At 44.1% G+C, this 23,915-nt stretch overlaps 1 protein-coding gene across 2 annotated transcripts in view; it reads left to right on the forward strand.

Annotated features, from left to right (window-relative positions):
* The first annotated feature begins 967 nt into the window (after positions 1 to 967).
* The window catches only part of LOC139275066 (NADP-dependent malic enzyme-like), a 279,205-nt gene continuing 256,257 nt past the window's right edge, over positions 968 to 23,915 (forward strand). The window contains exons 1-2 of one of the 2 annotated variants that reach the window (XM_070892011.1): positions 968 to 1,165; positions 1,250 to 1,483. In XM_070892011.1, the coding sequence (XP_070748112.1) occupies positions 1,250 to 1,483 (234 nt within the window). In that variant the 5' untranslated portion in view covers positions 968 to 1,165. The remainder of the gene's footprint in view (positions 1,166 to 1,249; positions 1,484 to 23,915) is intronic. The other variant, XM_070892010.1, reaches the window with a different exon arrangement.

Consider the following 23,915-nt stretch of genomic DNA (forward strand, 5'->3'; position numbering starts at 1 on the left):
GTTGGAGGAGAACGGCTGGTTTGGGTCACCAAGTACTGAACTCATGTAAGAAGCTGTCTCTCCCTTGATCGAGTACTTTATAATAAACAATTCTTTTCTCCAAAACAGACTTGTGTTGAGTATCTTTGTAATACTCCACGACAGCACTAAACTTCTTGAGTCGACAGCTCCCGCCTCCCTTTTACTGCCGAGTTTCCCGAGCCCTGGGAAACCTGTGCGGCAACTGTTAAATTTAAATCAGGCTCACAATTGCATGGTGGGAGCATGATTTAAATGTTAATTAAGTGTGCCACCTCTCCACGGCAGGACACTTGCAAATCACAAAACCCACCACCGTGAAAATGGTGGCAGCGGCGCGTTCGCGGCAGGTTGGGGACATGTTACCTGGTTTAAAATGTTTTCAACTCTCTGACCTTCTCCTACCCATTGTGGGAGGAAGGTTAATATCGAGGCCATTGTATCAGTGAAACACCTTAGGTGTAGTACGCTTAGTGGACTATTTTGAGCTAGCCCTTGCACATTCTGTCACAGGTGATATATTGTGAGGGTCTGCTTCCATCCCTCTCTGTCATTTAACCTTTTGTTGGTGGAGATTCAGGGTAAAACCTGAACAGATAAGATAGAGATTGAAGTAATGTAGTGCCTCACAGAATACTGATGGAAGCTGATGAAGCGTCAATGCCTAAAGAAATGGAGCCCAGGTTTGGCAAACTTCTCTTCATTTGTTTGTAGTCACCCAACACCAGGAAATCATTTAAATTGAAATGGAACCTTACAACATTTACAGGCTCTTGTCCCCATATGGAGAAAAAAAAAGTTGCTCACACTCGTCTTCATGAAAAGGCATAATATGAATCAGAATGTCAAAAAAAACATGCCGTTTTGAAAGTGGAGTCTCCAGGCCTCCCCGAAGACGGGAGAACTCTTCGAGAGAGACGCGGAGCTCAGCAGTGCCATGTGACAGGGGGAGAGGGCCAGTTGGAGAAGCAGCAAGTTGACTGGCTCCACACAGCCGGGGAAATTCATGCAAGCCCCAGGCCAACAAAGACTGAACCTTTGAGCTGCGGGGATCATCAATAAGTGCGCGCTGTCAATCACACATCCTAGTGATCGCCAGCTTTTTTACTCACACTGTGTAGCCGCTCGGGATCACTGAGGTAGGAAGGTGAGTGAGTGAGTGAGTGAGTGTGCCGGGCTTTGCCCCCACTCCCAACCTTTCTGACCCGGCTCTGTGGTTGCTTTATTGCAGATGAATACGGCGAGGAACCTGAGCGCGCTGGCGTTTTCTAAGCGGGTTTTCGGCGGGCCGAGGATGGTCAGCAGCCCGCTCTTTACCCCGGTGACAGGGGCTGAAGCCCGGAGCGATTGCGGCAGCGCGGTACGCAACACGGCGAGAGCGAGCAGCGGCGGCCGAGGCCCCGGCACCCAGCTTCACACCAAGAAACGGGGCTACGAGATCACTCGCAACCCCCAGCTCAACAAGGTAAAGGCCAGGCAGGGTGGGGGAGTGTTCAGCAACTTGCTCTGCCCGGGGGGGGGAAAGGACGGAGCAAGCCGACATTTGGTCAGCTGGAGCATTCCAAACTGCACCTTGCTGAATGGGTGATCATGATGGAAAGTGAAGCTGCAGAAAGCTGGCTTCAGTGGTTGAATTTTCTGCAGTATGAAACTCTGTTTTCAGGAGGTACAATCTTCTCTCTGGAGGGCAACAAGACAAGGTTAAATAATAAATATGTGGGGATGGATGACGATCATGGTATAATTATATTGTAATTTAAAAAAAAAGTGATTTCGGCTCTTTTAGCAATGTAAAAGTATAATGAAGTCATCTTTGTGTCTGATTTTGTGAATTGTAAGCATGAAACCATCCTGGAGTATATGCCCCACACCACTAGGAATATAACTCCATGTGGTGTGAGGCACAGTGGCACAAATAGAGATACGTGGCTTTGATCTGATGGCCATTACAGAGAGGTGGTTGCAAGGTGACCAAATACTCCAGGGTACCTGATGTATGGAAAAGGAGGGGGGGTAGCCCTGATAAAGGATGACATAAGGACAGTAGTGAGAAAGGATCTTGGCTCAGAAGATCAGGAAGTAAAATCAGTATGGATGGAGATTAAAAAAATAACAAGGGGCAGAACACATTGGTGGGAGCAGTTTATATGCCCTCCAAACAGTAGCTATATTAGTGTACAGAATATAAATCAACAAATAATAGCTTGTAATAACATTAATACAATAATCATGGGGGCCTTTAATCTTCATACAGACTGGATAATTTATAATGGGGAACAAAGAAATGGAATGGCAGACCAATTGAACATATATTTTGGATCTGTCTTCACTAAGGAAGACACAAATAACCTTCCGGAAATACTAGGAGTTCGATGGTCTAGTGAGAAGGAGGAACTGAAGGAAATCCTTATTAGTCAGGAAATTGTGTTAGGGAAATTGATGGGATTGAAGGCTGATAAATCCCCAGGGCCTGATGGGCTGCATCCCAGAGTATTTAAGGAAGTGGCCCGAGAAATAGTGGATGCATTGGTGATCATTTTCCAACATTCTATTGACTCTGGATGAGTTCCTATGGACTGGAGGGTAGCTAATGTAACACCACTTTTTTAAAAAAGGAGGGTGAGAGAAAACAGAATTATAGACTGGTTAGCCTGACATTGGTGTTGGGGAAAATGTTGGAATCCATTATTAAATAGCAAAGCATTTGGAAAGCAGTGACAAGATCGGTCCAAGTCAGCATGGATTTATGAAAGAGAAATCATGCTTGACAAATCTTCTAGAATTTTTTGAGGATGTAACCAGTAGTGGACAAGGGAGAACCAGTGGATGTGGTGTATTTGGACTTTCAAAAGGCCTTTGACAAGGTCCCACACAAGAGATATGTGTGCAAAATTAAAGCACATGGTATTGGGGGTAATGTATTAACGTGGATAGAGAACTGGTTGGCAGACAGGAAGCAGAGAGTCGGAATAAATGGGTCCTTTTCAGAATGGCAGGCAGTGACCAGTGGGGTGCTGCAGGGTTCAGTGCTGGAACCCCAGCTATTTACAATGATTTAGATGAAGGAATTGAATATAATATCTCCAAGTTTGCAGATCAAATTAAGCTGGGTGGCAGTGTGAACTGTGAGGAGGATGCTAAGAGGCTGCTGGGTGACTTGGATAGGTTAGGTGAGTGGGCAAATGCATGGCAGATGCAGTATAATGTGGATAAATGTGAGGTTATCCACTTTGGTGACAAAAATAGGAAGACAGAATATTATCTGAATGGTGAGTTGGTGAGGCGCGAGTCCGGGGTTGAAGGCCTATAAAAGGCCCAGCGGCAGCGAGAGGCGGCGGCAGTTGGTGAGGCGCTAGTCCGGGGTCGGAGGCCTATAAAAGGCCCAGCGGCAGCGAGAGGCGTACTTGTGCAGTTACAGGGAGAAGGCAAAAAAGAAGTAGAAAGAAACAGAAAGGTGACGTCACAGCCAAGGGGGTAAGTGATTGGAGAGTAGTTTTTCTTTCTTCTCTTCTATAACAGAGTAAACTTTAGCATTGTTGTTGCCTATCTAAGGGTTAAGTCATGGCAGGACAGCTCGGTCACGTGATATGCTCCTCCTGCACCATGTGGGAACTGAGCGACGACTCCAGTGTTCCTGATGACTACGTGTGCGGGAAGTGTATCCGCCTCCAGCTCCTGACGGACTGCGTTGCGGAGTTGGAGCTGAGGGTGGATTCACTCTGGAGCATCCACGATGCTGAGAATGACGTGAGTAGCACGTGCAGCGAGTTGGTCTTACCGCAGGTGAAGGGTCCACAGCCAGATAGGGAATGGAAGACCAGCAGGAAGAGCAGTGCAAGGAAGGTAGTGCAGGGGTCCCCTGTGGTCATCCCCCTGCAAAACAGATACACTGCTTTGAGTACTGTTGAGGGGGATGACTCATCAGGGGAGGGCAGCAGCAGCCGAGTTCATGGCACCGTGGCTGGCTCTGTTGAACAGGAGGGGAGGAAAAAGAGTGGGAGAGCGATAGTGACAGGGGATTCAATTGGTAGGGGAATAGATAGGCGTTTCTGCGGCCGCAACCGAGACTCCAGGATGGTATGTTGCCTCCCTGGTGCAAGGGTCAAGGATGTCTCTGAGCGGGTGCAGGACATTCTAAAAAAAGGAGGGTGAACAGCCAGTTGTCGTCGTGCACATTGGTACCAACGACATAGGTAAAAAAAGGGGATGAGGTCCTACGAAACGAATTTAAGGAGCTAGGAGCTAAATTAAAAAGTAGGACCTCAAAAGTAGTAATCTCGGGATTGCTACCAGTGCCACGTGATAGTCAGAGTAGGAATCGCAGGATAGCACAGATGAATACATGGCTTGAGCAGTGGTGCAGCAGGGAGGGATTCAAATTCCTGGGGCATTGGAACTGGTTCTGGGGGAGGTGGGACCAGTACAAAGCAGATGGTCTGCACCTGGGCAGGACCGGAACCAATGTCCTCAGGGGAGTGTTTGCTAGTGCTGTTGGTGAGGAGTTAAACTAATATGGCAGGGGGATGGGAATCAATGCAGGGAGACAGAGGGAAACAAAAAGGAGACAAAAGCATAAGACAGAAAGGAGATGAGGAAAAGTGGAGGGCAGAGAAACCTAAGACAAAAAAACAAAAAGGGCCACTGTACAGCAAAATTCTAAAAGGAAAAAGGGTGTTAAAAAAACAAGCCTGAAGGCTTTGTGTCTTAATGCAAGGAGTATCCGTAATAAGGTGGATGAATTAACACTGCAAATAGATGTTAACAAATATGATGTGATTGGGATTACGGAGACGTGGCTCCAGGATGATCAGGGCTGGGAACTCAACATCCAGGGGTATTCAACATTCAGGAAGGATAGAATAAAAGGAAAAGGAGGTGGGGTAGCATTGCTGGTTAAAGAAGAGATTAATGCAATAGTTAGAATGGACATTAGCTTGGATGATGTGGAATCTATATGGGTAGAACTGCAGAACACCAAAGGGCAAAAAACGTTAGTGGGTGTTGTGTACAGACCTCCAAACAGTAGTAGTAATGTTGGGGAGGGCATCAAACAGGAAATTAGGGGTGCATGCAATAAGGGTGCAGCAGTTATCATGGGTGACTTTAATATGCACATAGATTGGGCTAACCAAACTGGAAGCAATACGGTGGAGGAGGATTTCCTGGAGTGCATAAGGGATGGTTTTCTAGACCAATATGTCGAGGAACCAACTAGGGGGGAGGCCATCTTAGCCTGGGTGTTATGTAATGAGAGAGGATTAATTAGCAATACCGTTGTGCGAGGCCCCTTGGGGAAGAGTGACCATAATATGGTGAAATTCTGCATTAGGATGGAGAATGAAACAGTTAATTCCGAGACCATGGTCCAGAACTTAAAGAAGGGTACCTTTTGAAGGTATGAGGCGTGAATTAGCTAGGATTGATTGGCGAATGATACTTAAGGGGTTGACTGTGGATGTGCAATGGCAGACATTTAGAGACCGCATGGATGAACTACAACAATTGTACATTCCTGTCTGTCGTAAAAATAAAAAAGGGAAGGTGGATCAACCGTGGCTATCAAGGGAAATCAGGGATAGTATTAAAGCCAAGGAAGTGGCATACAAATTGGCCAGAAATAGCAGTGAACCCAGAGACTGGGAGAAATTTAGAACTCAGCAGAGGAGGACAAAGGGTTTGATTAGGGCAGGGAAAATGGAGTACGAGAAGAAGCTTGCAGGGAACATTAAGACGGATTGCAAAAGTTTCTATAGATATGTAAAGAGTAAAAGGTTAGTAAAGACAAACGTAGGTCCCCTGCAGTCAGAATCAGGGGAAGTCATAATGGGGAACAAAGAAATGGCGGACCAATTGAACAAGTACTTTGGTTCGGTATTCACTAAGGAGGACATAACAACCTTCCGGATATAAGAGGGGTCAGAGGGTCTGGTAAGGAGGAGGAACTGAGGGAAATCCTTATTAGTCGGGAAATTGTGTTGGGGAAATTGATGGAATTGAAGGCCGATAAATCCCCAGGGCCTGATGGACTGCATCCCAGAGTACTTAAGGAGGTGGCCTTGGAAATAGCGGATGCATTGACAGTCATTTTCCAACATTCCATTGACTCTGGATCAGTTCCTATCGAGTGGAGGGTAGCCAATGTAACCCCACTTTTTAAAAAAGGAGGGAGAGAGAAAACAGGGAATTATAGACCGGTAAGCCTGATATCGGTAGTGGGTAAGATGATGGAATCAATTATTAAGGATGTAATAGCAGCGCATTTGGAAAGAGGTGACATGATAGGTCCAAGTCAGCATGGATTTGTGAAAGGGAAATCATGCTTGACAAATCTTCTAGAATTTTTTGAGGCTGTTTCCAGTAGAGTGGACAAGGGAGAACCAGTTGATGTGGTATATTTGGACTTTCAGAAGGCTTTCGACACGGTCCCACATAAGAGATTAATGTGCAAAGTTAAAGCACATGGGATTGGGGGTAGTGTGCTGACATGGATTGAGAACTGGTTGTCAGACAGGAAGCAAAGAGTAGGAGTAAATGGGTACTTTTCAGAATGGCAGGCGGTGACTAGTGGGGTACCACAAGGTTCTGTGCTGGGGCCCCAGCTGTTTACACTGTACATTAATGATTTAGACGAGGGGATTAAATGTCGTTTCTCCAAATTTGCGGATGACACTAAGTTAGGTGGCAGTGTGAGCTGCGAGGAGGATGCTGTGAGGCTGCAGAGCGACTTGGATAGGTTAGGTGAGTGGGCAAATGCATGGCAGATGAAGTATAATGTGGATAAATGTGAGGTTATCCACTTTGGTGGTAAAAACAGAGAAACAGACTATTATCTGAATGGTGACAGATTAGGAAAAGGGGAGGTGCAACGAGATCTGGGTGTCATGGTACATCAGTCATTGAAGGTTGGCATGCAGTTACAGCAGGCAGTTAAGAAAGCAAATGGCCTTCATAGCGAGGGGAGTTGAGTACAGAGGCAGGGAGGTGTTGCTACAGTTGTACAGGGCATTGGTGAGGCCACACCTGGAGTATTGTGTACAGTTTTGGTCTCCTAACCTGAGGAAGGACATTCTTGCTATTGAGGGAGTGTAGCGAAGGTTCACCAGACTGATTCCCGGGATGGCGGGACTGACATATTAAGAAAGACTGGATCAACTGGGCTTGTATTCACTGGCGTTCAGAAGAATGAGAGGGGACCTCATAGAAACATTTAAAATTCTGATGGGTTTAGACAGGTTAGATGCAGGAAGAATGTTCCCAATGTTGGGGAAGTCCAGAACCAGCGGTCACAGTCTAAGGATAAGGGGTAAGCCATTTAGGACCGAGATGAGGAGGAACTTTTTCACCCAGAGAGTGGTGAACCTGTGAAATTCTCTACCACAGAAAGTTGTTGAGGCCAATTCACTAAATATATTCAAAAAAGAGTTAGGTGTAGTCCTTACTACTAAGGGGATCAAGGGGTATGGTGAGAAAGCAGGAATGGGGTACTGAAGTTGCATGTTCAGCCATGAACTCATTGAATGGTGGTGCAGGCTAGAAGGGCCGAATGGCCTACTCCTGCACCTATTTTCTATGTTTCTATGTGACAGATTAGGAAAAGGGGAGGTGCAATGAGACCTGGGTGTCATGGTACATCAGTCATTGAAGGTTGGCTTGCAGCTACAGCAGGCGGTGAAGAAGGCAAGTGGCATGTTGGCCATCATAGCTGGAGGATTTGAGTATAGGAGCAGGGAGGTCTTACTGCAGTTGTACAGAACCTTGGTGAGGCCACACCTGGAATATTGTGTTCAGTTTTGGTCTCCTAATCTGAGGAAGGACGTTCTTGCTATTGAGGGAGTGCAGCGAAGGTTCACCAGACTGATTCCCGGGATAGCTGGACTGACATATGAGGAGAGACTGGATCAACTGGGCTTGTTTCCACTGGAGTTTCAAAGAATGAGAGGGGATCTCATAGAAACATATAAAATTCTGATGGGATTGGACAGGTTAGAGGCAGGAAGAATGTTCCCATTGCTGGGGAGTTCCAGAACCAGGGGTCACAGCTAAGAATAAGGGGTAAGCCATTTAGGACCGAGATGAGGAGAAACTTCTTCATTCAGAGAGTGGTTAACCTGTGGAATTCTGTTGTTGAGGCCACTTCGTTAGATGTATTCAAAAGAGAGTTAGATATGGCAATTACGGCCAAAAGGATCAAGGGGTTTGGAGAGAAAGCAGGAAGGGGGTACTGAGGTTGAAAATGATCAGCCATGATATTGAATGGTGGTGTAGGCTCGAAGGACCGAATGGCCTACTCCTGCACCTAATTTCTATGTTTCTATAAATCAAATTGGCAAAGGTAGTCTGGAGGACGAGCTAATGGAATGCATTTGAGACAGTTTCCTGGAACAATACGTCATGGAATCAACCAGGGAACAGGCTATTTTAGATCTCGTATTGTGTAATGAGACCGGGTTAATTAGTAATCTCATCGTAAAGGATCTTCTGGGGAAGAATGATCATAATATGATAACATTTCACATTGAGTTTGAGTTAAATACTTCAGTTGCAAACGAGAGTTGTAAACTTCAATAAAGCCAATTGCATAGGCATAAGGGGTGAGTTAGCTAAGGTAGATTGGGAAATTAGATTAAAAGGTATGACGGTAGATAAGCAGTGGGAAACATTGAAAGAAATATTCCAAAATTCTCAATGAATATACATTTCATTGAGAAATAAAAACTCCATGGCAAAAGTGATCCATCTGTGGCTAACTAAAAAAGTTAAGGATATTAATAGATGAAAAGAAGAGGCTTATAATGTTGCAATGAATAGTAGTAGGCCTGAGGATTGGGAGGGCTTTAGAAACCAGCAAAGGATGACCAAAAAATTGATGATAAAGAAGAAAATAGAATGAGAATAAACTAACAAAAAATATAAAAACAGATTTTAAGAGCTTCTACAAGTATATGTGGTGTATTTGGACTTCCAGAAGGTATTTGACAAGATGCCACATAAAAGATTACTGCACAAGATAAAAGTTCACGGGGTGGAGGGTAATATATTAGAATGGATAGAGGATTGGCTAACTAACAGAAAACGGAGAGTCGGGATAAATGGTTAATTTTCTGGTTGGCAACCAGTAACTAGTGGGGTGCCGCTGGGATCATTGCTGGGACCCCAACTATTTACATTCTATATTAACGACTAAGAAGAAGGGACTGAGTGTAATGTAGCCAATTTTGCTGACGATACAAAGATGGGAGGAAAAGCAATGTGTGAGGAGAACACAAAAAATCTGCAAAAGGACATAGACAGGCTAAGTGAGTGGACAAAAAATTGGCATGTTGGAAAGTGTGAGGTCATGCACTTTTGCAGAAAAAATCAAAAGGCAAGTTATTATTTAAATGGAGGAAGATTGCAAAGTGCTGCAGTACAGCGGGACCTGCGGATACTTGTGCATGAAACACAAAAGGACAGTATGCAGGTACAGCAAGTGATCAGGAAGGCCAATGGAATATTGGCCTATATTGCAAAGGGGATGGAGTATAAAAGCAGGGAAGTCTTGCTACAGTTATACAGGGTATTGGTGAGGCCACACCTGGAATACTGCGTGCAGTTTTGGTTCCCATATTTTCAAAAGGATATACTTGCTTTGGAGGCAGTTCAGAGAAGGTTCACTAGGTTGATTCCAGAGATGAGGGGGTTGACTTATGAGGGAAGGTTGCGCCTCTACTCATTGGAATTCAAAAGAATGAGAGGTGATCTTATCGAAACGTATAAGATTATGAGGGGGCTTGACAAGGTGGATGCAGAGAGGATGTTTCCACTGATGGGGGAGACTAGAACTAGAGGGCATGATCTTAGAATAAGGGGCCGTCCATTTAAAACTGAGATGAGGAGAAATTTCTTCCCTGAGGGTTGTAAATCTGTGGAATTCATTGCTTCAGAAAGCTGTGGAAGTTGGGACATTGAATAGATTTAAGACAGAAATACAGTTTCTTAAACGATAAGGGGTTATGGGGAGCGGGCAGGGAAGTAGAGCTGAGTCCATGATCAGATCAGCCATGATCTTATTGAATGGCAGAGCAGGCTCAAGGGGCCTTATGGCCTACTCCTGTTCCTATTTCTTATGTTCTTAAATTAGCGGCTGAGACGGATGAAATTTTTGTGGGGAATAAGGAAATGGTAGAGACTTTAAACAAATATTTTGTTAATGTCTTCACAGTAGAAGATGCAAAATGCATACCAAAATAGTGGGGAACCAAGGGGCTAAAGAGTGAGGAACTTAAAGTAATTAATATCAGTAGAGAACAAGTAATTGGGAAATTAATGAGACTAAAAACTGACAAATCCCCTCGACCTGATGGCCTACATCCGAGGGTTCTAAAAGAACCTATTCAAGAAAGGAGAGAGAGAGAAAAAAAACGGGGAACTTCAGGCCAGTTAGCCTGAACATTGGTCGTCGGGGAAATGTTGGAATCCATTATTAAGGAAGTGGTAACAGAGCATTTAGAAAACCGTAATATGATTAGGCAGAGTCAACATGGTTTTATGAAAGGGAAATCGTGTAACAAATTTATTAGGGTTTTTTGAGGATGTAACTAGCAGAGTAGATAAAGGGGAACCAGCAGATGTATTATATTAGAATTTCCAAAAGGCATTCGATAAGGTGCCACATAACAAGATGCAAGATAAGGACTCATGGGGTTGGGGGTAATATATTAGCATGGATAGAGGATTGGTTAACGGATAGAAAATAGAGTAGGGATAAATGGGTCTTTTTCAGGTTGGCAGGCTGTAACTAGTGGGGTGCTGCAAGGATCAGAGCTTGGGCCTCAGCTAAATACAATCTATATATTAATGACTTGGATGAAGGGACCGAGTGCCGTCAATCCAAGTTTGCTGATGATACAAAGGTAGGTGGGAAAGTAAGCTGTGAGGAGACCCAAAGAGCCTGCAAAGGGATATAGACCGGTTAAGTATGTGGGTTATAAGGTGGCAGGTGGAGTATAATGTGAGGTTATTCACCTTGGTCGGAAAGATGGAAGAACAGAATATTTTTTAAATGGTGAGAAACTATTAAATGTTGGTGTTTAGGGAGATTTAGGTGTCTTCGTACAGGAAACACAGGGAGATAACTTGGACGCACAGCAAGCAATTAGGAAGGCAAATGGCATGTTGGACTTTATTACAAGGGGTTGGAGTGCAAGAGTAAGGAAGTCTTACTTGAATTGTACAGGGCTTTAGTGAGACCACACCTGGAGTACTGTGTGTAGCTTTGGTATCCTTATCTGAGAAAAGGCATGTCTTTGAGGCGGAGCAACAAAGGTTCACTAGATTGATTCTGTGTTGAGACGGTTGCCCTTTGAGGAGAGATTGATTAAATTGGGCCTATACTTTCTGGAGTTTAGAAGAATGAGGTGATTTCATTGAAACATAAGATTCTGAGGGGGGTTGATGGGGTAGCTGAGAGGCTGTTTTTGCCTGGCTGGAGATTCTAGAACTAGGGGGCATAGTCGCAGGATAAGGGGTCTGCCTTTTAAGACTGAGATGAGGAGGAATTTCTTCACTCAGAGGGTTTCTCTTCCCTTAAGGGCTGTGGATGCTGAGTCGTTGAGCATATTCAAGGCTGAGATAGATAGATTTTGGAGTTGAGGTCGAAGTTTAGCCATGATCTTATCGAAGGGCTGTATGGCCTACTCCTGCTCCTAATTCTTATGTCCTTGTGCTATTTTTCAGTGCCCTGTTGATTTGAGTCTTTATAAGATAAAGCAGAGTTCTTTGGAAATAGAAAACTGCAGTTGCTGGAACTCTGAAGCGGAAACACTCAGCAGATCAATTTCTGCTTTTGCTTCAGGTTCTTTTTTTTTGGTGTGGGCATAACTGTTTGGAAGCATAAAATGTAAAAATTAACCTGCTGGAAGCTAACCTCTGTCCTTGTGAGATTCATAGCCTGCATTATAACTGCAGTGGTGATGCCACTGCTGCAAGTCCTGTTATTGATCTCGGACAGGTACTGAATTATAACTACTAAATTTAGTCGTGTAGCATGAGTGTATGTTAAACCCAGTAATCAGTTTACTGCAGGTGAGGTAATCATTGGGCCCTTGGGTATACATATTTTTAAGGATATAGTATAGTTTATGGAATGTTACAGATCAGAGCCAGGCTATTCAGCCCACCAAGTCTGCACTATTGTTTTTCACCATATGACCTACCTAGTCTCATTCTCCTCTCCTCGCTTACTATAAACTTTTAATATGGCTCTTTCTTTCAAACAGTTAGCTCCCCTCTTTACAGGACTCTGTTTCAATAACTTTGTGCAGGAGATTTCCACACTTGAACCACCACATGTGTTTAAAAATTTGAACCTTTTTTAATTTTCCTTGTAATCTTTAAATTTGATCCATTCTTGTTACTGTCTTGCTAACCAAATACTGTAATGGAAACAATCCATCACCTAGGTTATAGGGCTTAATTTTGCCCAAGCCTATTTTCTGGCGTATTGAGAGTTACGCATGTTTTTCTAGGCCAGAAATGCGGCAGAAATGTTTTGCCAAAGTTTCCCCGATGTATAATTCAAATTTAGTGCCACGCAACATGTCCAGTTGCCTCGGGGGTGGGTGGGTGGGTGGGGGAACCTGCTGTCTGCGCCAAAAAAACGATGCCGCACCTTCTGCGCATGCGTGGAAAAAAAGTGACGTTTTTGACGTTATTTCAATGGACGTGCATGCGCAGTACAGCTCCGAGTTGGCAATCGGCCATTTTTAAAGAGCCATTTGTGTGTGTGAGAACATTGAGTGCTGTGTGAGAGCATTGGAAAAATCAGAGCTGCAGCAATATAAGAGTCAATGCAGTGCAAGGACCAAGAATTTCTTGCAGGATAAAGAAGAGGCACTAGTTACTGTGATTGAGACCAGATGGCAGGAGCTGAGGTCACACAAAAGTTCCATCCAAAGAAATGAAGAAACACTGGAACCAAGTTGCAGAAGATTACTGGCAGGGGTGGTGGAGTCACCAAGAACAAGCGCGGCGGGCGGTCTTAGAATAAGGTGGAGCAGAGATGGGTGCAGCCTTTCTTTGCTGCTGCTGCTGTTATTGTTACTATTATAACTGTTCTCAAATTAAAAGATTTTTGTAAGTTATGTAAATTTACAAGTTTAAAAGTTTGTAAGTGATTGTAATTGAATACTTTGATACAAGAATCATTTTATTAAAGTTAAGTTCAGTATAAAGAACTGTTTGTTAAACTTTTGAATAAAATATATTTTACATTAAAACTGAATCATTTACATTATTTGTCCCATTATTAACACAACTTTTGATGTAAACAAGAATCATTTGTTCCATTAACACAACACAACAGTACAGAACAGGTCCAACCAGTAAACATGGTCCATGTGGAATAGTTGTCATTGAGCCTTCAGGCAGCTAAGCGTTCACGGATGAGCTGCTGGCGCAAGGCTCGAGCAATCGTTAAAGGGGCATGATGGCCCGCCCTCCTCTGCCGTCATGCTTCAGGTTCAGGTACTTGCAAGGCTTCCTCGTCCTCCTGCTCGTCATCTGCATCTTCCTTATCATTATCATCAGCCACTCTCACTGCAGGTGGGTCTTCTACCAGCTGCTGCTGCCTCATGATGGCTAAGGCTTGCAGCATGCAGCACACAACAGTGAACTGACTGACCATCTCAGGGGAGCATAGCAAGTAGCCTCCGGAATGGTCCAGGCATTGGAAACGCTATTTTAAGATGCCAGTGGTCCTCTCTATTATGCTGTGCGTCGCAGTGTGTGATATGTTGTATTCCCGGTCAACTTCTGTCCGGGTTACGCGTAGGGGCGTCTTGAGCCAGGTGGCGAGACTGAACCCTTTGTCTCCCAGTAGCCAGCTCTGTCCTTCTGGCTGCTGCTGAAACATGACAGATATAACGCTCTCGTGTAGGATGAACGCATCATGGATGCTCCCAGGGTATCTTGCATCGAATTACTTGATGCGATGCATGTCATCACACACGAGCTGTACATTAATGGAGTGGAAGCATTTTCTGTTCCTGTACATCTCGGAATCCTCGAGGTGCTCACAGGGTGATGTGGGTACAATCAATGCAGTCCTGTACCTTTTGGGAAGCCAGCAATCCTGGAGAAACCCACAGCCTGTCACACATTGCCTGGGTGTTCATCAGGAACTTTATGTAGTCATTTCTCCAGGCATATAGTGCAGCTGTCACCTGCCAAATGCAGACATGTGTTGCATGTTGAGAAATGGTGCAAATATCCCCAGTTGCAGCTTGAAACAATCCAGAGGCATAGAATGAAAGTGCAGCTGTAACCTTCACTTCAACTGACAAAGCAGTCCTCCTGACGCTCCTAGGTTGCAGGTCTGCTTTCACCAACTCACAGATCTCACTTACAACTTCTTTGCGGAAATGCAGCCTTCTGACACAGTCTGCATCACTCAGGTGCAGGTACGAATGCCTGTCTCAGTATACCCGAGGTGGGTAAGGCCTCCTGCCCAGCACCCTACCGGCTCTGATGTTCCTCATGCAATGACGTTGAATCAATTGTCTCCTACATAGCACCATGATGCAGAAGGCTCGCATAAGGTATGGCATTGATAGTATTGCCCCCATGCTTAAATTTTACCTTTGCAAGAAGCTCAAAACGGCAAGAAGGCAGGCAGGACAGGTTCACAGTTCTCTCTCTCTCTCTCTCCCTCCCTCCTTGTATGGATGGACCACACCCAGGTCTTGTGACTCTTTCCTCCCCCCCCCCCCCATTGCAGTCTCGTGAGTTCTCTCCTGCCCCCCCCCCCCCCATCAACTCATTGCAGTCTTGCAACTTCTCCCCTTCTCTTCTTCCCCCCCCCCCCCCCCCCCCCAAACTCATTGCAGTCTTGTGCCTAGTGCAGTAGCCTTCCGGGGGGGTGGGGGTGGAAGAAGAGAAGGGGAGAAGTTGCAAGACTGCAATGAATTGATGGGCGGGGGGAGGAGGAGAGAACTCACGAGACTGCAATGGGGGGAGGGGGGGGGGAAGAGTCACAAGACCTGGGTGTGGTCCATCCATACAAGGAGGGAGAGAGAGAGAACTGTGAACCTGTTCTGCACTGAGCACCTCCCTTCTTGGGCTCAGTGCAGCAGCCTTCCGATCTCCATCTCCCCCCCACCCCCAGGCTTATTTTCCAGCCGAGCCCCTGTGTCCAGGCGTGGGGCCGATTCTGACGGCTGACGCTACGACTCTCCAGCCCTGCTTAAAGACGTTCGGTGGTGGCGTGTGAGTAAAACAAAAATGAAAACTTCAGAAATCCAAGAAACTTCCATGTACTTTTTTTGAAAGGTTTAAAAAAAAAGTTGAACTTTATTATGGATATTTAAAGTGTTCGTGACTCCCTCCAAAATTTTGGTTAAAACAACGTCGATTTCTCAATGTGTACTGCTTTCTGTTAACTCACCAGAAGGTCTTTTGGGAGTGGCCAGATACGCCAACCTAGGATTAAAAATTTTGGGGCAAACTGCAAAAAATAATAACTGACGTCAAAAAAAACCTAACCTAGAAAAATCGTAACTGAAGCTGATGCAAATTTCAGGGGGAAACTTTGAATTACTTACGCTCGAAAAAAGGTGCAAATGACCCGGGAAAATTGAGCGCCTATCCGATTTCTGAAGGTTTTGATCAAACACCCTTTAATCCTTTTGGCTCTAGCGGGAAACTAACTTCAAAAGTCTCTCTTCTGTGACCCCATCATCTCTTGCAATATCCCAGTTCATCTTCATTGCATCTTTTTTGCATAGCTTTTATATCCTTCCTATAATTGGATGTCCAAAACAGTAAATTATATTTCAACTGCAGCCTCATTAAGGTCTTCTGAAAGTTCAACATTAGCTCTTTGCTTTTGTTTTGACCCTAGATATTATACCAAGGATTCAATTTCCCTTTTTTCCTGGTGCTCTCTAACTGCACGAGCAACATTTAATGACCTGTGTATCTGCATAACAAGATCTCTCTGCTCCTCTACTACATTTTAAAATCTTAGGACTGGATTTTTGGCTAATTTGCACCCTGTTTAGTACCTGGGTGGGGCGCAAAAACAATTTTTTTGGCGTGAAACAAGGCGCACTAGATTTTGCGCCCGGGCGGTACTTTCGGCAATGGTTCTGCAGCGGCGCTGAAACTTAGCGTCCACCTGCTGTTTTCACTGTTTGGATGACGTAAATCATCATGCATCGCTGCGCTAGCATGGGAGGGAGGAACTTTCGAGCATATCGCCCGATTTAGCATCTGCCCGGGAACCTGCCAGCAAGGCTCCACTGGCAGTTGCCTGACCTGAGATACTGATGAGGCCTGCCACTCGATCCTCCAGGTTGATAAGTGGCAGGGTCTGAGGCAGACCGCCGCCTGTCTGTACCTGTTCACGGCGGTTATAGGACTTCTTTGCCTGCAAAGATGAAAATGGGAATGGTTACTAGAGGGTTCATCTGCTCTTTGTGGCTCACACATATAGCCACCAAAGCACCTATACCATACTGTCTGAATTTAGTAGAGTGCTCTGTTTAATGGCCTTGGAATTTGCACGAGGTTCATCAGGGGGACATCGAAGTGCGGAAACATCTTATGAGATCTCAGAAAGCAATCTTAATAATGTGTAAAGATCATTCATGGGAAATAGGGTGCCACACAAAGCCTACCTGTGTGTCATACATTTTAGGAGGCAACCCACAGAGTGCAGAGAGGCAGCAACAGTATGAGAACAAATAGTGTCTCAGATTTATAATTTAAGTAATAAAGGAGTGCATCAATAAAAATTGTACTCTAACGACCCTTGAAAGATCATAAAACTTTTCCCGGCACTGCTTCCCACTCCTAGCCACTGTGTCTGAGGCAAAGACCTCCTCAGCAATCTCCCTGCATATTCTGTTAAAAATGGATGGCATGGGTCTAAATCCACCCCTCTGGTGTAACTCTTGCTATCTCTTCTCCACAGCTCCCACAAGAGCTTTGTTAGTCGCTTGTGAAAATCGTCTGACATGCTGTCTGCTGTCATCCTCATCCATCATCAAAATTGAAGAATAAAATGGCTGATTCAACCCTGGGTGTACTGCACATGCGCGTGGCCGCACTCTGCATTAGCATTTGTGATCGGACAGCAGACCAGAAGCACAGGAAGAAAAAAAAATTTGCGCATGCGCGGAATGGCCAATTTCTTTTTTTTTTTAAGGGCCGGATCTTTCAACTCCGATGCACAAATTCTGTGGTGCAACGCCAGAGTTAGTGCTAATGCTCATCGTGAACATTCATTCGGCGAAAGTTACGCGCTCTGGCGCTAACGCTAACCTGCCGCTGAAATTTTAATTTTGCCACGATTTGCACTCTTAAACGGGCGAAATCGCAAAAATCTGAAAATCCAGCCCAGTGTGTTTAACGTTTACTTCCTCTCCTTATTCTTGCTTCTAAAATGCACCAATTTTTCTACATGTGTTATCTATCTGCCCATCTTGATAGCCAATTTATGTTCTATCTTTCAAAATCTTCTTCACAATTTGCCATTGACTCCAGTTTGGTGCCATTAGCAAATTTCAGTATTGTTTCTTCAATTCGTAATTCCACATCTGTATACTAGTCACTCTCCTCTGTTGTTGTGTATGTGGAGTCAAGACTTCAGGCAAAACAGGGCTTGAGGGTGGAGGATAATTGCACCAGGATGCAGATATAATTTAGTCCTGATTTTAAGTCATGCATGCTGTCTTTATTTTCATATAATACTTTGATTTTAATATTTATAGTTAAATGGCAATTTGGGAAATAGAATTGTTTGGATCATGGGATGTTTCTACAGTACAGAAGAAAATTGATGCAAAATTTAGGTGCTCCAGCCAGAAGAGTGTGACATAGGGCTATCAGCTGTGGCTCAGTGGGTCTGAAGGTTGTGGGTTCAAATCCCACTCCAGGGACTTGAGCACATAAATTTAGGCTGACACTCGAGTGCTACACTGTCGGAGGTGCCATCTTTCGCATGAGACGATAAACCGAGGTCCCGTCTGCTCTCTCCGGTGGACGTAAAAGATCCCATGGCACTATTTTGAAGAAGAACAGGGGAGTTATCCCCGGTGTCCTGGCCAATATTTATCCCTCAATCAACATAACAAAAACATATTATCTAGTCATTATCACATTGCTGTTTGTGGGAGCTTCATGGGCTGTAAAGTATTTTTAGATGTCTGGTGGTTGTGAAAGGTGCTATATAGATGCACATCTTTCTTTCCGGTAGGTTAGTGGTTATGTCGTTAACCTGTGGAATTCCCTGTTGCAGGCAGTTGTTGATGCCAGTTCACTGGATATATTCAAGAGGGATAGATATGGCCCTTACGGCTAAGGGGATCAAGGGATATGGAGAGAAAGCAGGAAAGGGGTACTGAGGGAATGATCAGCCATGATCTTATTGAATGGTGGTGCAGGCTCGAAGAGCCGAATGGCCTACTCCTGCACCTATTTTCTATGTTTCTATGTTTCTATGTCACTGCATTAATAATCCAGAGGCCTGCACTAATGATCTGGCAACAGGAGTTCAAATCCCACCAAGGCTGCTGTGGAATTTAAATTAAATTAAATAAATCTGGAATAAAAAGCTAGTATCAGTAATGGTGTCCATGAAACTACTATCATTAAAAACCCATCTGGTTCACTCATTCCCTTTAGGGAAAGAAACCTGCCGTCTTTACCCCATCTGGCCTATATATGACTCCAGACCACGGCAATATGGTTGACTCTTAACTCACTTCCGAAATGGCCTAGCAAACCAGTCAGTTGTATTCAAGAAGGTGGCTCAACACCACCTTCTCGAGGGCAATTAGGGATTGGCAATAAATGCTGATGTTGTTGGCGACGACCATATCCCGTGAATGTATTTTAAAAAAAGAACATGGGCAATTCCAATTTATAAATGTGGAATAGGAATTTGTAATGGAAAAAGCTGACACAAAAGTGTGACAAAAACATGACTATGGAAGTAAAGTGAATAAGTTTTGTTCAATATAGATAGTAAGTGTGGCTCCAATACAAATCCCTGTGGAACATCATTCGCCACATTGCATCGTTTTTAGAAACATCCTTTTTACTTTGATCTTTCATCTATCTCTCTATCCAATTAGCTACATAATCCTTTAATTCCATGTAATGCAGCATAACCAAGACCGCCTAATTCCATTTCTGTAACATCGTCCGTCTCCGCCCTTGCCTCAGCTCATCCGCTGCAGAAGCCCTCATCCATGCCTTTGTTACCTTGAGACGTGACTATTCCAACATACTCCTGGCTGGCCTCCCACATTCTACCTAACGTAAACTAGAGATGATCCAAAACTCGGCTGCCCGTGTCCTAACTCGTACCAAGTCCCGCTCAGCCATCACCCCTGTGCTCACTGACCTACATTGGCGCCCGGTTAAGCAATGCCTCAACTTCAAAATTCTCATCCTTGTTTTCAAATCCTCTTGTCCCTCCCTATCTCTGTAATCTGCTCCAGCCACACAACCCTCCGAGATGTCTGCGCTCCTCTAATTCTGCCTTCTTGAGCGTCCCAGATTATAATTGCTCAACCATTGGTGGCTGTGCCTTCTGTCTAGGCCCTAAGCTCTGGAATTCCCTGCCTAAACCTCCCTGCCTCTCTACCTCTCTTTCCTCCTTCAAGACGCTCCTTAAAACCTACCTCTTTGACCAAACTTTTGATCACCTGCCCTAATTTCTCCTTACGCGGCTCAGTGTCAAATTCTTTATCTCATATAATATTCCTGTGAAGTGCCTTGGGATGTTCCACTTTGTTAAAGGTACTATATAAATCCAAGTTGTTGTTGCAATAAGTCTTTTCTTGGGTAAATGCCACACGTACCATAACCATTGGCGTTCCTTTATTATTTGTCCAAAGAATTCTATTGGGTGCTATTTTCAAATCTATAATTCATGCTGACTTTCCTTGATTAGCTCATGTTTCTTCAAGTGCTTAATAACTTCATCTCATTAATGTAGACTTTTACCACCAATTGAAGTAACAATAGCTGGCTTATGAATTCTCGACTCATCCCTGTTGTACTTTTGTTGGAGGAGAGTTTAATTTGCTACCCTTCAGTCGTTTTGCACACTCATCTTTTCCACAGTTTTGGAAACTTTTCTTGACAGAGCCTTCATTATTGCTTCCCGCAGTATCCTCCGATATTGACCATCAAGTCCTAGGATTTGTCTACAATAAGTTGCAGTAACCTCTCTTTGAATAATTACCGTCAGTTACTGTATCTACACCAGTGTTGTCTGATACGCTAGCCATTAATTACATGTAGCTAATTGGGAATCCAGATATGAATAATTGCATTTCTGATTAGTAAATCGAAAATGAGTAATGTACAATTGTTGGGCATGTAAGCTCGATACTGCTATTCGCACAATGCATGCATGTCTACTTTAATTTTCTTGTGTGTTTTTTGAACGTTGCGAGGGCTTTACTTTGTTGGCTACTGAATGGTGGTAGCTGTTAAGTAAACATATGCAGGAAGTACATTTACTTGTACTGTGTGAGGCATTTTCTGCTAAAATTAGTGTATGTGATTCAGACAATGTTGTAATAGTCAACCGATGACTAGTCAGCAATTTCTATTGGACACCACTGTTCTACATCCATCACTCGTGGTTCTACAACTTGCATATCCTGTTATTTGCATTATCTGCCTTGTAAATACTAAATGCTTTTTTAATTTCAATTTGGATCTAATCTCTCTCTCCACCCAGGGAACCCGACTTTTTTCTAATGCGTACAGCCTCCAAATTGGGGAGACAAGGACCTATAAATTTGCCCGCAATATTGGGAAAGAAAAAGAAATGGGTGCTTAACTCTTGCCTTAGAATGTTTGCATATGCAAAAAAGGGCCCCAACGCTTGTTGAGGGCCTCTCTGCAAGATTGCTTTGCCCCAAGGTAGCCAGTCTGCACTGGCCGCACTTAGAAACCACACCTTGGGATCGCCTGCGACTTGCAAGTTAAAGTCTTTAACATTTACCCGTAGTGCTCCTCCCAATCCCGTATTTAACCCCTCGATCAACGCCGCCGCCTTGATGGTTTTGCGGGCTCTGATGCTGTGTTGCTCCATTTATAATTAGACCCGTGGCACAGTATCTGGAGAGCTTTGGGCCTCGCCGCCCCCCCCCCCTGCATGCCCAAATTTCTGGGCACAGATCTACTTGTGGACTATGCTTTTATATTATTAGGAGGGAAATGGTACTAAAATACCAAAAGTGTAATTATGGTATTATCCTGTGTCAAACTTTAAACACTTAGTGAATATGGAATGACAGCAAAAAAGATTAATCACTATTTAGAGGGAAAGAATCCAGAAAGACAACAATAAAAGTTCTATTTCAGCAACTAGGCAGTTGAGTTATGACTCATCTTCCTGTTTTTTTAGAATAACTTACAGTAACTTAGCAACTTAAAATTTTTTTTAAAGTTCTGATTGTCAATAAAACCTGTATTTCAACAAAGTAATAATTACACTTTGTTAATTTCAAAATGTTACTTAAAAGCATTGCAGTAATTCTGATTTGAACGATTTCTGTTCTCTTATCACAGTATTGCTGGGATAGTCTTTACACTGTAAATAAAATTGACCAAAAGCAAATAAAGAATGGTGCAATGAAAGCTTATTTAAGATAAAGCTTTGGTGCCTATCTGATGGGAAGTTTGCGGGAGAAACTTTCATTTGTCCAGAACAGTACTTGTATTGCCAGTATGCTGTATTTGTGCTAATGAACATCTTCTGGTCATTTGTGGGAGGGAGGTTGTTGCCTTTATTTAGTTGTCAGAAATAATTTGTCTGCTGGGAAAAGTTGGTGCTCCCATGGTGCATAATTATATTTTTTTCTCTGTAAAATAAATGATAATTTTAGCAGTGGGCAATTTCTGGGATGTAGTGCCATTGATTTTGTGTCTGGAATTGGAGGCACCTTTGTGCTGTTATGATAGCTTTTAAGAAGCAGTATTAAGTAGGTCAATTAAATAATACATTTGTGTCAACTAAATAGTGTTAGTAGCATGGCATTTAGTGGTATACTAATGTAATGTTGTATTTTAATATTTAAACCATAGATTACAGCACTGTGGTTTCATCTCTTCCTACGAAGATGTGTGGGAGTTAGAAATTTAGAGGAGAAATAGACTGCAGGTTGATCAGGTTCCATTGAAAATGTCTGCCATACATGGCCCATTCTCCCAATGTGGATACATTTAATGTGTTGCATTTGGGCTGGGGTAATTCCTGGTATGTTTATACTATGCATGGATAGGTTAGGGAACTGGGAATTTCTTTTTATTGGAGAATCATGAATTGCAAGGTGACCTGTTGGAGGGTAGATATTAAGAAATATTACTTTTCACGGAGATTCATTAGCTTCCAGAATAGATTGTCAGAACATGCAGTATGCATGGGGTTGCTACATGTAAGCTTTCAAAACTGACCTAGGCAAGTTCCGAGTTCCTTTTAGAGATATTTTATAATTAAGCCCAAGGCTTTTTCCTTTTTTTGCCAGGAGATTGTGTGTTTGGGGGTTATGGGGGTGGTAGGTGCATGTAGCCTGCACCATATATGGATGGGACGATTGGATGGGCCAGGTTGGTCTTGTTTTTTTTGTATGTTGGAATCAGTACTGAGTCAGACAAGTTAGTGCCGATTAATGCAGAATTGGAAGGAGTGATAAAATACATTTTGATAGATGAACCAAGGGTTTGCACTGTGCTGCTAATAATAAAACCTTGAAATGACATTGGGCCGTAATTTGCGGCCCCTATGGGCGCGTATGAGGTGTGTAAGCGCTCGTAGGGGCCACGCAAGTTCCTGCGCAAAAACCCGGAACTTACGATGTCAAGAATTTTCTTGACTGATCCAACGCATCCACTGGCGCAGAGTTGGGCTATGCCCATCTAATGCCTGTGAAATCTTTACTTGTGCCTGCTTTTACCAGCGTAAGAGTTTGATCACATTTTATTTTAATGTTTTTTTTTAATCATTTGTACATTAACAACCCTGTGCAAGAAGGTAGGTTTATTTTTAGCCCCTTTAAAACGTGTAAATTTATTTTTCAAAAAATAAAACTTGTTTTAAATATTTAATTCAATGCCTTTTTAATTAATTAATTTTAAATTTGTAAGGGGAGAAATGCGCCGGGATTTGAGACTGCTGTTAGCACCCCCAAGGATGCTACCGGGTCCCGTGAAATTGCACGGGAGATAGTGAAGGCGCAAAACCAGTAGCACCCTGCTTCTGCCGATAGCAGCCCAGGCCACAACGCCTCCAGTGATGACGTCATCACTGACCTGTTTTCACCCAGCTGCGGCCCGCTTACATCCTGCGGCGGAAATTGGGCAGCGTCCCGTGAGGCCACCGTGGGCGATGTCAGCGCCAGACTTGCGGGTTGCGAAGCGGGCCGCGTATTGCTCACGGGACGAAATTTAAAGGGGAGGTGCATGGTGCCATTTTGTCCTCTTGGCCGACTTACTGGCCTTCCGTTACTTTTTTCGCTGGGTCCGTGCCGCGATGGTGCAGGCTGGCTCTCTGCTTCTGTGCCGGGCTGCGGCCATGGCACCTTTTGCTCCCCGGTGGCATAGTGGAGGTCCCTCGCCCCACTGCAGAGCTCACAGTATGCCCACCCCTTTAATGGAAGGGGAGGGCTCTGTGCTCTCGATAGCGCTATGCGGAGAGGCCTTGTAGTGCTGGGAAATTTGCACGCCTACCGTCCCGGTCCCGCCCCCGAGAGGAAGTGGAGCGTCTGACATTGCGCTCCACTTCCTCTCTGGTGGTAACCCAAATTTAGGTCGCGGGACAGGACTTCCGCATCGGGCGCAAGAAGTCCTGCCTCGCCAAGGGGCAATATGCAATTTCACCCCCATAATGTTTTTAA

This window comes from Pristiophorus japonicus, chromosome 10, assembly GCF_044704955.1.
Source record: "Pristiophorus japonicus isolate sPriJap1 chromosome 10, sPriJap1.hap1, whole genome shotgun sequence".
NCBI classification, from domain to species: domain Eukaryota; kingdom Metazoa; phylum Chordata; class Chondrichthyes; family Pristiophoridae; genus Pristiophorus; species Pristiophorus japonicus.